Source organism: Coregonus lavaretus (genome assembly GCF_964263955.1).
Source record: "Coregonus lavaretus genome assembly, chromosome: 39".
Taxonomy (NCBI): domain Eukaryota; kingdom Metazoa; phylum Chordata; class Actinopteri; order Salmoniformes; family Salmonidae; genus Coregonus; species Coregonus lavaretus.
The window spans coordinates 28,298,994-28,314,198 of NC_140026.1; the positions used below are offsets into that span (position 1 = coordinate 28,298,994).

The 15,205-nt window shown below is 43.7% G+C and overlaps 1 protein-coding gene across 1 annotated transcript in view; it reads left to right on the forward strand.

The window, feature by feature from the left end:
* Positions 1-1,270: 1,270 nt before the first annotated feature.
* Positions 1,271-15,205, forward strand: part of LOC311113016 (NACHT and WD repeat domain-containing protein 2-like) — a gene marked incomplete at both ends in the record, with an annotated part of 88,326 nt that continues 74,391 nt past the window's right edge. Inside the window, one exon of the mRNA XM_084156134.1 lies at positions 1,271-1,421. Coding sequence (XP_084012260.1) covers positions 1,271-1,421 — 151 coding nt within the window. The remainder of the gene's footprint in view (positions 1,422-15,205) is intronic.

Below are 15,205 nucleotides of genomic sequence, written 5' to 3' on the forward strand. Positions count from 1 at the left end.
ATATGTGGTGGTTCAGCATTTCTCCCAGAACACGACTGTAATCATTTAGGTTGTGTTTAGTAGAAATCCAATGCACTTAACTTCCAGAGCGAATAACAGGGGGCTGCAGAAGAGAGGTACATTTATCGATAAAATAATTAATTCCAACCAAATCCCTCCTCCCGTGAAACGTTCACATCCCCTGGCTCCTCCATCACAGAAAAAAAGGAGCGAACCTCCCTTGTCACACACTCACTCATTGACCGCGCGGTCCATAGAAATGTTAATAATTCTTTCCGGATAGTGAACGGTGAGGACCGCTGAAGGAACCGGAAGAGAGGGAGAGAGAGAGAGATAAAGAAAAAGAAAGAGACGGTATTTGGAGAAATCTCCAGCCCAAACTGACCATTAGAAAGCTCAGAAAACCAGTGCTGGCTCGCAATGAGATGCTGAGCGCCACTCTTCGCCAACCGGCTGCTGTTTCATCCAGGGGCAGACTCCCGGTGAAGAAAACTCTACATGGGCGTTTTTACCATCTCTGTTGATTCTCAAGGATCCACGGTTGGATATTTTCGAAATGAACCGAATGCAAGATGTGAGCATCGAGAAGTGTTGTAGAGTGTATCCGCTGCCTCCTCAGCCGCAACAGTCATGTCCACTGAACACAGTGATTCAGTGATTTAGTATTTATTTTAATGATAAATGCGAAAAAGGATTTACATTTTGACATTAGGACTTCCCAACTTTTCGCTGTGTTTTGTTGTCAGTTTTGCAGTCTCTGTCTGTGAAACAAAGATCTCAGGCTACATCAAGTCCGTGGAAAACAGCGACTTGAGATCTTTCCCAGACTGAACAACATTTTACGGCTGTTTCCCCCCTCTCCCTCTGCAAGCATCTCCTCTGGGTGGGATTGCGCCCGATGCTTGCCCATTGTTTGTTTTTTGTTCTGTCTTGTCATTTGTTTGCTTGTTTCACATAATGGTATGATGATTAACATGCTTAGCCATAAAAGCCAAGGAAATTTATTGAAATCATGCATGCAACGTGACAGTCATGCGTTTTACTATGCAAAATCACTATGACTGAATGAAAAAGCAAGCATGGGCTTATTATATGGATCTATTTCGGGGTTGCCTTTTTGTACGACTTGGCAGATCCATCCTAACTTCCTTTGTGTGTGCATGCGAGTGTGTGCGTTCTTGTCTGTGTGTTGCCACTGATAGCCCCTTTAGACGGCATTAAAGACCTGTCTGTGTGTGCCTGGTTGCAGTTACACTGGAAGTCGCCACCCATGTGGCCCTCGAGAGTGGGGAGCAGGCAGCCCTGTCCGCGGGAGTCAGCGCTCCGCAGGGCGGCCATCAGTGGCAATGTCCTCGCCCTGCCGCAGCACCACGTCCCCACTGGCAGGAGTGTCCGGGTTTTCATCTGCGCCAACCCCGACGGTAAGACAGTTCTGGCCAGGGAACAAATGTGCTAGTCCTTGGATGACACATGGAGAAACTTTTTAATCGATGACCCAATCTGCAGAAAAGTGGGATGCTGTGTAATCATAATAGGCCTATATTCCTGGCGCTTGGTGACACATGTAGGCCAATATTTCTGGTGCATGCATGGTGACACCTGTTACGCACAAGCAATGATAGGCCTACCCAAATCAGTACAATTACAGACATAAAGATTGATTTAGAATTCGCACTGCCCATGAGCAAATTTTATTAATCTAATTTCAAAGATTTATGTCAGATCTTTCCAGTTCTTGAGAAAAAAAAGGAGCGTTGAACGAGGGGATAGGTAGGTCTGTAATCTATTGTGTCCCCATCATAAGAGTCCATATAAACGACAGGACAGGAGAGTGCCATATCACAATGCTCTACCAGCCCTGTCCCTGACTAATGTGTTGAGGAGAGCACAGGGTGTGATGCGGAATGGTCCCCGGTTCAACAATCACAATAGCCTTGTTCAATTCACTTAGTTACAAGCCAAACCCACTCGACCGAAGAGGGTCGATTATGCTTGTAGTATTCTAGGTGGTCTACCGTTCAGTCAACGATGGTCATAATGGGTGAATAGCCAATTATAATATATGTCACTTTGTTTTGAAGTGCTATTTTAATTGTTATTCAGGTTAGTCTCAAGCAATGTCAGAGATACTATGAGGTAGGGATACTCCATAAGGTTTGTGAGAAAACGTCAATGATGCACAAGGCTGTGGGGTGGAGAGGCGGGCCTGGCTACACAAGGGGGGAAAGGGCGGCTTAGCCCCCTCAGTTAAAACGTGTGTCCCTTCAGTTTGATGTCCCTATATAAAAATAGCAAAAGTTCAAATGATTGAGTGACAGGTTGGTGCAAAATCTATATCTCCGTTGCGCTGTGTCAGCAGAGCGAACTGCGGTGTGTGTAGGGGGGCTATGGAAAGCCACTGGGGTGGTTAGGTATGACTCCTTTGGGTTTCCATAAAAAGTTGAAAAAGCACTTCTCATATGTGGTAGGCTAAGTGAATAACATGATACGCCTCCGTCTGTAGCATTTGATTTTGATTGAAAAGGGTGGGGTCAAGTTTAGCGTTGAAGCTGCTTCACTCAACTCTGCCTCAAGTCCCACCACTACAGAGTTTAGTTAGCTTATTAGCGCGCTGTAAAAAGTGTTAGTTGTGACAGCATTGTGAAGTTCCTCTCTGACATCAAATGCAAGCCTTTGTACAACACAGAAGTAAGACTCTAGTCCACCAACCTGGTCTCAGAGCATTTCGTATTATTCTGTACGTAAATCCAAGACGCTCCAATTAGTATGATGTGTTATGTTTTGTATGGTATGTATTAATTTGTGGATGTCCATCAACCATTTCGTATTATATGTTACGAATTACAATTGGTATTATATGTTACGTATTTGCAAACTTACAATATCTTACGAATTTTCACAATATACAATATGTGACGAATTTGCTATACGTATGATATGTTACGAATTCTAGCTAGGTGGCTAACGTTAGCTGGCTGGCTAACGTTAGCTAGATTAGGGGTTAGGGTTAAAGTTAGGGTTAAGTGTAGGAGTTGGGTTAAAGGGTTAGGGTTAGGGGAAGGGGAAGGGTTAGCTAAAATGGTTAAGGTTAGGGGAAGGATTAGCATGCTAAGTAGTTGCAAAGTAGTTAAAAAGTAGCAAGTAGTTGAAAAGTTGCTAATTAGCTAAAGTGCTAAAGTCGTCCGTGATGAGATACGAACAAGCCATCCAGCCCAACTGACCAACAACCCTACTTTCAGTAAGTAATCATCTGTCTTATGTAACCTTACCAAACGTAACATAAACTATATTTACAAAATCATGTAAACACCCCTTCAAATTAGTGGATTGGGCTATTTCAGCCACACCCGTTGCTGACAGGTTTATAAAATTGAGCACACAGCCATGCAATCTCCATAGACAAACATTGGCAGTAGAATGGCCTTACTGAAGAGCTCAGTGACTTTCAACGTGGCACTGTCATAGGATGCCACCTTTCCAACAAGTCAGTTTGTCAAATGTCTGCCCTGCTAAGAGCTGCCCTGGTAAACTGTACGTGCTGTTTTTGTGAAGGGAAAACATCTAGGAGCAACAACGGCTCAACCGAGAAGTGGTAGGCCACACAAGCTCACAGAATGGGACCGGCGAGTGTTGAAGCGCGTAGCGCCTAAAAATTGTCTGTCCTCGGTTGCAATACTCACTACCGAGTTCCAAACTGCCTCTTGAAGCAACGTCAGCACAATAACTGTTCATCGGGAGCTTCATGAAATGGGTTTCCGTGGCCGAGTACCCGCACATGCCAAGCGGCGGCTGGAGTGGTGTAAAACTCGTCGCCATTGGACTCTGGAGCGTGGAAATGCGTTCTCTGGAGTGATGTATTACACTTCACCATCTGGCAGTCCAACGGACGAATCTAGGTTTGGCGGATGCCAGGAGAATGCTACCTGCCCCAATGCATAGTGCCAACTAAAGTTTGGTGGAGGAGGAATAATGGTCTGGGGCTAGGCCCCTTAGTTCCAGTGAAGGAAAATCTTAACGCTACAGCAAACAATGACATGTTAGATGATTCTGTGCCTCCAACTTTGTGGCAACAGTTTAGGGAAGGCCCTTTCCTGTTTCAGCATGACAATGCCCCCGTGCACAAAGCGAGGTCCATACAGAAATGGTTTGTCGAGATTGGTGTGGAAGAACTTGACTGGCCTGCACAGAGCCCTGACCTCAACCCCATCGAACATCTTTGGGATTAATTGGAACGTCGACTGCGAGCCAGAATTAATCGCCCAATATCAGTGCCTGACCTCACTAATACTCTTGTGGCTGAATGGAAACAAGTCCCAACATCTAGTGAAAAGCCTTCCCAGAAGAGTGGAGGCTGTTATAGCAGCAAATGGGGGACCAACTCCATATTAATGCCAATGATTTTGGAATGAGATGTTCAATGAGCAGGTGTCCACATACTTTTGGTTATGTGGTGTATCATACTAATTTCAGGGTCCCGGATTTACATTTACTACTGTTATGTCTAGTCTATGAGACCAGGCTGAGGCTACAGGGCTGCTGAAGGCAGTTTAAGTTTACAGCCACCATGATACACAGAATCCTCAGTCTTCTCGGTCCTCCAAAATAAGTACTCCAGTCAAAAGCAACGGATCTTTACACTGGAGTCAAAGTGGTCTGCAGTGCGTTGGAGTGCATGGAGAAGCTGAGGTGCGACAGCGAGTTTGAAGCCATTTGGGCACAGTGCAGTGCCAGCTGGCACTGACGCACCACCAGCTCCAAGCAAACAACGACGTTATGTAAGTACAAGCTCCAGCAATACCTGGTGGACAGTACAGTAGGCCAGCAGGACAGAGGTGAAGAGTGTAGATTTCACGCCAACCTGTCACTTCTTGGTCAAAAGCACTTGGTATTTGAACTTTTATGTTTATTGTGGGATAGCGTGATATAAGCAGAATTCAATTAAATTCCAATGCAAGAACCCAAATGATGCCCCTTTATAGCTAGATATCAGTATTTTTCAACATAGAAATAGATGCATTCTATTATGGTTTTCGTGGTTGTAAATGGAACTGTACATATTGGAAACATGTTTATGGTAGGCTGGCATTGCTTAATTAATTACGTGGGTCGAATTTGATCCACAGAAGTGTATTGTGCCATATCACAATGTGTTGCTGTACTCATGAGTGGCATGATTTTCCATGTTTGAAGTGGCTTATTTGTTTGTCAAAACAGATGTGCATGGCTGCATCTCACTGTAGTAGGCTGTAGGCTATGTTTTGGTTATTTGGATCTCCATTCACCTTTTGTTTACTGCGTTTGTTTACTGTTAATGTAACTAGCCTAATTATAAATTGTGTCATGCCTTTATCGATCTGATATTTTGTTTACTAGGCCTACTTGGTAATGGTGTTCTGTTCTGTACGCATTCATTCGTTCGCATTCGCAGTTGTGTCAGTATTCTAAGCCAAATTGCAATCCAGTATTTCAAATCAAATCAAATCAAATCAAATGTTATTGGTCACATGCGCCGAATACAACAGGTGCAGACATTACAGTGAAATGCTTACTTACAGCCCTTAACCAACAGTGCATTTATTTTTAACAAAAAAAGTACAAATAAAACAACAACAAAAAAAGTGTTGAGAAAAAAAGAGCTGAATGGCAGGAAGCTTTTTTGAGGATCTGAGGACCCATGCCAAATCTTTTCAGTCTCCTGAGGGGGAATAGGCTTTGTCGTGCCCTCTTCACGACTGTCTTGGTGTGTTTGGACCATGATAGTTCGTTGGTGATGTGGACACCAAGGAACTTGAAGCTCTCAACCTGTTCCACTACAGCCCCGTCGATGAGAATGGGGGCATGCTCAGTCCTCTTTTTTTTTCCTGTAGTCCATAATCATCTCCTTTTGTCTTGGTCACGTTGAGGGAGAGGTTGTTATCCTAGCACCACACGGCCAGGTCTCTGACCTCCTCCCTATAGGCTGTCTCATCGTTGTCGGTGATCAGGCCTACCACTGTTGTGTCGTTGGCAAACTTAATGATGGTGTTGGAATAATGCCTGGCCATGCAGTCATGGGTGAACAGGGAGTACAGAAGGGGACTGAGCACGCACCCCTGAGGGGCCCCCGTGTTGAGGATCAGTGTGGCAGATGTGTTGTTACCTACCCTTACCACCTGGGGGCGGCCCGTCAGGAAGTCCAGGATCCAGTTGCAGAGGGAGGTGTTTAGTCCCAGGATCCTTAGCTTAGTGATGAGCTTAGAGGGCACTATGGTGTTGAATGCTGAGCTGTAGTCAATGAATAGCATTCTCACGTAGGTGTTCCTCTTGTCCAGGTGGGAAAGGGCAGTGTGGAGTGCAATAGAGATTGCATCATCTGTGGATCTGTTTGCATGCATGATTACTAGGCTATTACTTTCATCATTTAGTTTGCATTATTTTACACACAGACAGAGTGTACGGCTGCATTCACATAGGCTGTTTGTAATATGTGAACAACCTTATCTATCTTGTAGCCTATATTCATTACCAAAACGACCTTGCTTTAACCTACAAATTTCACGCCAACCTGTCACTTCAAAAGCACTCAATCAATATACTCTGCATATTCAATCATGAGTCTCTGCATTTGAACTTTATGTTTATTGTGGTATAGCGTGATATAAGCAGAATTCAATATAATTCCAATGCAAGAACCCCCCAAAATTGTGCCCCCTCACCGATTTCAACTAACCTTAGTCACTTTATCCTGGCACCGGGTCGAGAGGTGCAGGCATTCACTTGCAGAGTTGCTCTGTTTAAATACGGCCTCAGGGAGGGTGTAAAAATAGGCTTTCTTAAACAGGAAAAAAACAAGGCAAGAGAAGTAGTGTAAGACACACACACAGAGATGGCAAGATGGAGGGTGGGATTAAGGGAAAGAGGGAGAGAGAGAGGAAGGCACACCCATAGACAAAAACAGAACCAATTATGCATGATTACCCTGAATATACAATAAATGTCAATAGAGTGATCAAATGACCTAAAATTCCTCTGATTTTGTACCGGTTTTATCCATATCCAATGGCACACATAGTAGGCTTAATTTGCCAACTGTTGTTCGTACAATCATTAGTTGTGGGCAACATGCAAATGTTACTAGGAAGAGCACGCACAGTAACTCTGAAGATGCTTAGGAATCAGAGGTCCAATAGGAATGGATGAAAAATATTATGTTTTTGTATGGCTGTACATTTGACACACTGTTTAAGGAAAGATATTGACACACTGTTGACAAACTGTTGCTATACAACAAAATACTTATCACGTTACAGCATACAGAACTAGACATTTTGTTGTGAATTCATGATACTGCTGCATGGATCTAGCCTACACATTGATTCTACACCAAAGCACAGATACATTGTTGTGGAGAGAGAGAGAGAGAGAGAGAGAGAGAGAGAGAGAGAGAGAGAGAGAGAGAGAGAGAGAGAGAGAGAGAGAGAGAGAGAGAGAGAGAGAGAGAGAGAATTGGTGTGGCGAGAGAGAGAGAGAGCGAGAGAAAGACAGAGAGAGAGAGAGAGAGAGAGAGAGAGAGAGAGAGAGAGAGAGAGAGAGAGAGAGAGAGAGAGAGAGAGAGAGAGAGAGAGAGAGAGAAATAAGAACAGAGCTTCAGGCCTTCTGCTCCTGAATTAACTCCTTCAGTATCTGTGACCAGCACCAAATGAACAGCAACTCTTATGAACTGGAAAGTGTTTTTCCAGAAATAATACAGTAATACCCTGCAGTGCAGGTGCAGTGCTGTTCCACTATGGGCTCTAGAGGGCGCAATTTATGCACTATATTGAGTTACAGTGGTATTATCATAATAACCATGACAAAGCTGGAATAATTATATGATTGCCTACACCTGGATACTGCCAGGTGGTTTTAATATCAGGTGTCCGATCATAACAAGATTAGCTTTTGTTCTTGTCTCATACCCATTAAATAATTTGAATATTCAGACAATTAGGCTACACACTTTCTCTTGACACTTGAACCTTGCATGCAATATGACAGTGTCATATTATAATTTGTCATAACCTGACATGTTATAACTCTTAATTACATCTACTATGTCAGCCTTATGACTGATTATCTAGGTCTTATGACATATGGCTTAAGTAGTGTTGCCACCTCGGACCTCGGGGAAAAGTTATCTAAAAGTATAAGGCACACTAGGGGAACGAAAATCACTTCAGATATAGTGTGCACTAAGGAAGAGATGACCTTAAATATGGTGTGCTCATGCTTTCCCAGAAATAAGTACAGTATCATAACAGTTTTACTGCCTTTTTTACTGTGTTACAGTGTTACAGGTTTATGTGCTCTCTGTCTGGTTGTGGATGTAGCCTGTGATGCACCATACTGTCACTGTCCAGACCAGTATAGTCAAAGACCATAGACCATCTTCTCACTCTCTTATTGATGATTCTGCCTTTAAGAAGTATCTTACCGACCACTGCAACAATGTGTCTGCCACTACTTCAAGGGGCAATCTGGGATTCAGGAGTCGTTCAAGAATCAATGCTTATATAATTAATTTCAAAGTCGAAACATGTCTGGACCTTTAAAATGTCCCTTTAAATGTATGTAGCAGTGGAGGCTGCTGAGGGGAGCATGGCTCATAATAATGGCTGGAATGGACTGTAATGGATAGAATAGAGTGAATGGAATGGAATGGTATCAAACACATAAAAAACATGTTTTTGATACCATTCCATTTACTCCATTCCAGCCATTATTATTAGCCATTCTTCCATCAGCAGCTTCCACTGGTATGTAGGGTATGTGCACATTAAAACCGAGATGAATTGTGGTGAACAGATCTTTGTCACAATCTTGCCAATGAATCATTCTGACTTCAGGCTGGGCTTTAATTTTCAGCGTCAGAGCAGTTCACTGCTCAACCTGTGTGTGTGAGTGTGCGTGCGCGTGTGTGTGCCTGTGTGTGTATCTGTCTGTGTGTGTGTGTGTGTGTGTGTGTGTGTGTGTGTGTGTGTGTGTGCGCGCGTGTGGGTGTGTGTTTGCATGATCTGCCATGGCTACTTTTCCTGATCAATTAAAAACACCCCCTTATCACTCTGTCACTTCCCAGACAGCTGCTGTATGCCAAAGAAAAGGCTATGGCAATTCATATTCTTCCATATCTATGGTCACTTATTAGAATTTGTGTGTGTGTGTGTGTTTGTGTGTGTGTAGGGCTGTGGCGGTCACAACATTTTGTCAGCCGGTTATTGTCAAGCAAATAACTGTTGGTCTTACGGCAATTGACCGTTAATTAACATAAACACATTTAGTATCTCCTGGCTTCCACACATAGCCTACAAGCCACTGATGCAGACCTTTGGAACATCTACATTTAATAAAGTATAATAAATCAATGTAATATAGCCTACACCTTCACAATAAATCCTTTATTTATTTTAGACAGGTCTAAAGAAGCATGATATGAAGAAAATGTAGTCTATTTCAGAAGAAAATAATAGCATACTCCGAGTTGTCCTAATGTTAGGTCCTGATGTGGCCATGCCAAATGGCTGTTAATTTATCAGACAAGATTTGCTTAGAATTCCATGGCATTATTTTATATTATTTAATAGTATGAAGAATAGAATTGAACAAAGCTGAATAAAATATAAATATTTTCTCCAAACAATTTAAGGGAGTGTGCACATGCGGCTATTCTGTGTTGAGCGGTTAACATAGAAATAGGTACTACTATATGCTTAATTTAGAGTTATTAATGTAACTTTAGTTGTTCTACAAACGTTGGGCTATATGTTTTGATTTTTAATACATTGTAAGGCTGCATGATGAGACTCTAATGATGATTTGAAAAAAGTTGCTTGAAAGGCATGAGCTCTGCTTAGTTTTTTGTGCAGGCTGTACACACTTCATCAGTCTCTCATTCACAATTTGACAAGCACTTAATAATGCCTCGAATTTCACAGCGGCATCCCCTTTGTGGCAGTAATTCACCCTAAAAAAATCAATGCCTTTTGAGGCCTGGAGTGCTGCGCAATCGCAATCCCTGAGTGCTGCGCAATCCGAAGCGACTCTCACTCACATGGCTCTCCATCACGTCATCGGGTCCTTCTCACAGGCTACAAGTGAAGACAGACACATTGGGGATGCAACTGCGCACGTCCTTATCCAATTCCGAGGTGCATATTGAAGATATTAGAAGAACTGTCCACATTTACTTTTTGTCAGCCAACAAAATGAGTAGGCCTAACGAACAGAAAAAGCACTAGCCTATGTCAATCTACTATACCCCATAGTACAAAAGTCGACCTATTCTATTCTGTGCAATAAATAAATATTCCAAACATAGTCTGGGACAGATCCCAAATTAATACAACCGCTAGCATCAAAAAAACATTTTTTACGCAATGTGGCTGACGCAGCAGATCAGAACGTTTAGCTTAAAGTGTTGATAAACTATTAGGCTATTTCTTCACATTATAAGCGCAGCAATGCACACATGGGAGTAGGCTATAAGCGCGAATGTTCCATTAGTGGGAAAACACCATTATCAAAAGACCGCAAATGTGATTATGCATGTAATGCTTTTACTATAAAGGTGCATTTTTATGGTGAAAATGATCTTCCCAAAACTTGAAACTCACGCGCTGCTTATGTATGCCAGTTAGGCTCTACACCCCTTTTAAAGCAGATTAATGTGCTTCATTTTAAGAAGTTATTTGGCCACTTTAGTTGTGGTACAAACCTTATCAAAACATATAGGCCTATGGGCTAGGCTACATGAGGTGTGCGACTATGATTCCAAAAAGTCACAAAAAAAAGGCAGTTTCTTATGCTGGGCATCATTCACAAGTGATAATATATCATTCACAAGTGTTAGGCTAAAATTGTCACCCAACAGACTATTCTTGATTTAATCTTGTCTTTACATATACTAAATAATATATGTGGGAAATTTAGAATGGCCCATTATCATGCACCTGTCTCGAAACAGGGGCAGCGGGAAAAAATACATGTCATCAATGCACTTAAATAGCGAATGGAGGACGCTTTTCCTGTGGCTCATTGTCATGTCAGCCAGGTAGGCTATACTCCTGTTGTAAAGATAAACAATGTACTTAATATTAGGAAAGTTGAGAAATAAATATAGTAGGCCTAGCCTATAGAAAGCTGATGGGATCCTTCTCTTTTTAGTAGAGGCCATCACTCTGTTTTCACGCGCAATTGCATAGCCTATAGAAATGTTGTGCAACATGAGCTCATGGGCTCTCATTAAGTGTTTGATTAGATTTTCTATTACATTTGCATTTATGTCAGAGTGATTAGAGGGACAATAGAGTGCGGAGTACCAGGCAGTTAGCAAGTTTGGTAGGCTACTAATGACCATTAGCAGCATCAGCGCTTGGAGAAGCCTAATTACCGTGACTAAACTGTCACATAGAATTTGACTGCCTTCATGACTCATGACCGCCGGTGTGGCGGTAAAACGGTCACCGCAACAGCCCTATGTGTGTGTGCGTGTGTGTATACGTGTTGCTGCGTGTGCGTGTGTATGTGAGTGTGTACTCGATAAACCTACCTACAGTATTTAGCTCCATATTACCTCCATAGAAGATGCCTTGGGTGTCTAAAAGCATTGGTGATGTTATTAATAATAGTATGTCATTTAGCACACGCTTTTTTCCAAAGCTACTTACAGTCATGTGTGCATACATTTTTACGTATGGGTGGTCCCGGGGATCGAACCCACTACCCTGGCGTTACAAGCGCCATGCTCTACCAATTGAGCTACAGAGGACCACAGTTTAGTGAGTGTATACATTTTCATACTGGCCCCCCGTGGGAATCGAACCCACAACCCTGGCGTTGCAAGCGCCATGCTCTACCAACTGAACTACACGGAGCCTGCATTTTGTATGCAAGCTCGAGGGTGGTTCTCCTTGGGATACGATGCATAAAATGATATATTCCTCCGCATGCACACTATCAGACAATCTATAACTCTCCTCTGAGATGAGAATTTTTTTACCCTGGATTTCTTTTTTTTTTTACTTAAAAAATGCTTTTTAGTTAGACACTCTGATTCTATTGGAGATATTATTCAAGGTCTCCAACTTTCCTCTCTGTATATATATTTTCTCTTTCACTTTCTCTGGTTTAGAATCTCAATCCTCTCCTCATCCTTTCATTTTAGTCATTTAGCAGACGCTCTCATCCAGAGCGACTTACAGTTTTTAGTGAGTGCATACATTTTTCACACTGGCCCCCCGTGGGAATCAAACCCACAACCCTGGTGTGCAAGTGCCATGCTCTACCAAATGAGCTACAGGAGGCCTCCTTCTATCTCTCTGTCTATCTAGCCTTCACTTCCCTCCATCTGGTCTAGAATATCGCTTTCTCTCTCCCTCCATCCTTTCTTCTTCTCTTGCTCCTTCAGATCATTGTCAATCATGTCAGAGGTTTAACTTTGAAATCTATAAAGCCAGTGAGAATGTTACAGCCCGGGCCATTTCAGGATCCAATCTGCTGAAAGAGAGGGAACGCTATGGAGGGGACTGACAGTGTCACCGGTGGCTCTTATTTAATAGATTTGTTTCTCGGGGAGAAGAGGAGCGATTGAGTCAGTTAAGCGTCTCTCTCTCTCTCTCTCTCTCTCTCTCTCTCTCTCTCTCTCTCTCTCTCTCTCTCTCTCTCTCTCTCTCTCTCTCTCTCTCTCTCTCTCTCTCTCTACGGCTTCTGGTTGGGGTATGTACGTACGGTCACTGTGGGGACGACGTCATCGATGCACTTATTGATGAAGCCAGTGACTGTTTTGCTAGCACAGACTGGAACATGTTCCGGGATTCTTCAGATAGCATTGAGGAGTACACCACATCAGTCACTGGCTTCATCAATAAGTGCATCGATGACGTCGTCCCCACAGTGACCGTACGTACATACCCCAACCAGAAGCCATGGATTACAGGCAACATCCACACTGAGCTAAAGGTTAGAGCTGCCACTTTCAAGGAGCGGGACTCTAACCCGGACGCTTATAAGAAATCCCGCTATGACCTCTGACGAACCATCAAACAGGCAAAGAGTCAATACAGGACTAAGATTGCATCGTACTACACCGGCTCTGATGCTCGTCGGATGTGGCAGGGCTTGAAAACTATTACAGACTACAAAGGGAAGCACAGCTGCGAGCTGCCCAGTGACACAAGACTTCCAGACGAGCTAAACCACTTCTATGCTCGCTTCGAGGCAAGCAATACTGAAGCATGCATGAGAGCACCAGCTGTTCCGGATGACTATGTGATCACGCTCTCCGTAGCCAATGTGAGTAAGGCTTTTAAGCAGGTCAACATTCACAAGGCCGCAGGGCCAGATGGATTACCAGGACGTGTACTCCGAGCATGTGCTGACCAACTGGCAAGTGTCTTCACTGACATTTTCAACATGTCCCTGACTGAGTCTGTAATACCAACATGTTTCAAGCAGACCACCATAGTCCCCATGCCCAAGGACACTAAGATAACCTGCCTAAATGACTACCGACCCGTAGCACTGACGTCTGTAGCCATGAAGTGATTTGAAAGGCTGGTCATGGCTCACATCAACACCATTATCCCAGAAACCCTAGACCCACTCCAATTTGCATACCGCCCCAACAGATCCACAGATGATGCAATCTCTATTGCACTCCACACTGCCCTGTCCCACCTGGACAAGAGGAACACTTACGTGAGAATGCTATTCATTGACTACAGCTCAGCATTCAACACCATAGTGCACTCAAAGCTCATTACTAAGCTAAGGATCCTGGGACTAAACACCTCCCTCTGCAACTGGATCCTGGACTTCCTGACGGGCCGCCCCCAGGTGGTAAGGGTGGGTAACAACACATCTGCCATGCTGATCCTCAACACGGGGGCCCCTCAGGGGTGCGTGCTCAGTCCCCTCCTGTACTCCCTGTTCACCCATGACTGCATGGCCAGGCACGACTGCAACACCATCATTAAGTTTGCTGACGGCACAACAGTGGTATGCCTGATCACAGACAACGATGAGACAGCCTATAGGGAGGAGGTCAGAGACCTGGCCGTATGGTGCCAGGATAACAACCTCTCCCTCAACGTGACCAAGACAAAGGAGATGATTGTGGACTACAGGAAAAAAAAGAGGACTGAGCACGCCCCCATTCTCATCGACGGGCTGTAGTGAAACAGGTTGAGAGCTTCAAGTTCCTTGGTGTCCACATCACCAACGAACTGTCATGGTCCAAACACACCAAGACAGTCGTGAAGAGGGCACAACAAAGTATATTCCCCCTCAGGAGACTGAAAAGATTTGGCATGGGTCCTCAGATCCTCAAAAAATTATACAGCTGCACCATGGAGAGCATCCTGACTGGTTGCATCACCGCCTGGTATGGCAACTGCTCGGCCTCCGACCGCAAGGCACTACAGAGGGTAGTGCGTACGGCCCAGTACATCACTGGAGCCAACTTTCCTGCCATTCAGGACCTCTATACCAGGCGGTGTCAGAGGAAGGCCCTCAAAATTGTCAAAGACTCCAGCCACCCTAGTCATAGACTGTTCTCTCTGCTACCGCACGGCAAGCGGTACCGGAGTGCCAAGTCTAGGTCCAAAATACTTCTCAACAGCTTCTACCCCCAAGCCATAAGACTCCTGAACAGCTAATCATGGCTACCCGGACTATTTGCACTGCCCCCCCCCCACACCCTATCTTTTTACGCTGCTGCTACTCTGTTAATTAGTTATGCATAGTCACTTTAACTCTACCCACATGTACATATTACCTCAACTACCTCAACTAGCCGGTGCCCCCGCACATTGACTCTGCACTGGTACCCCCCTGTATATATAGCCTCCCTTCTGTTATTTTATTTTACTTCTGCTCTTTTTTTCTCAACACTTTTTAGTTCTTGTTGTTTTATTTTACTTTTTTATTAAAAAATAAATGCATTGTTGGTTAAGGGCTGTAAGTAAGCATTTCACGGTAATGTCTACACCTGTTGTATTCGGCGCATGTGGCCAGTAAAATTTGATTTTATTTTATTTGAATACCAGTGAGACTCTTCTCAGGCAATTTTGGCACCTTGCTGCCACTTAACTGATGTACTGTTACTGAGGGACAGATTTTCTGAGCGTAAGTTAACCTGTAGACCTATCTACCTGTATCTTTCCAGAAGTAATTAAATCATAGATCCAATGAG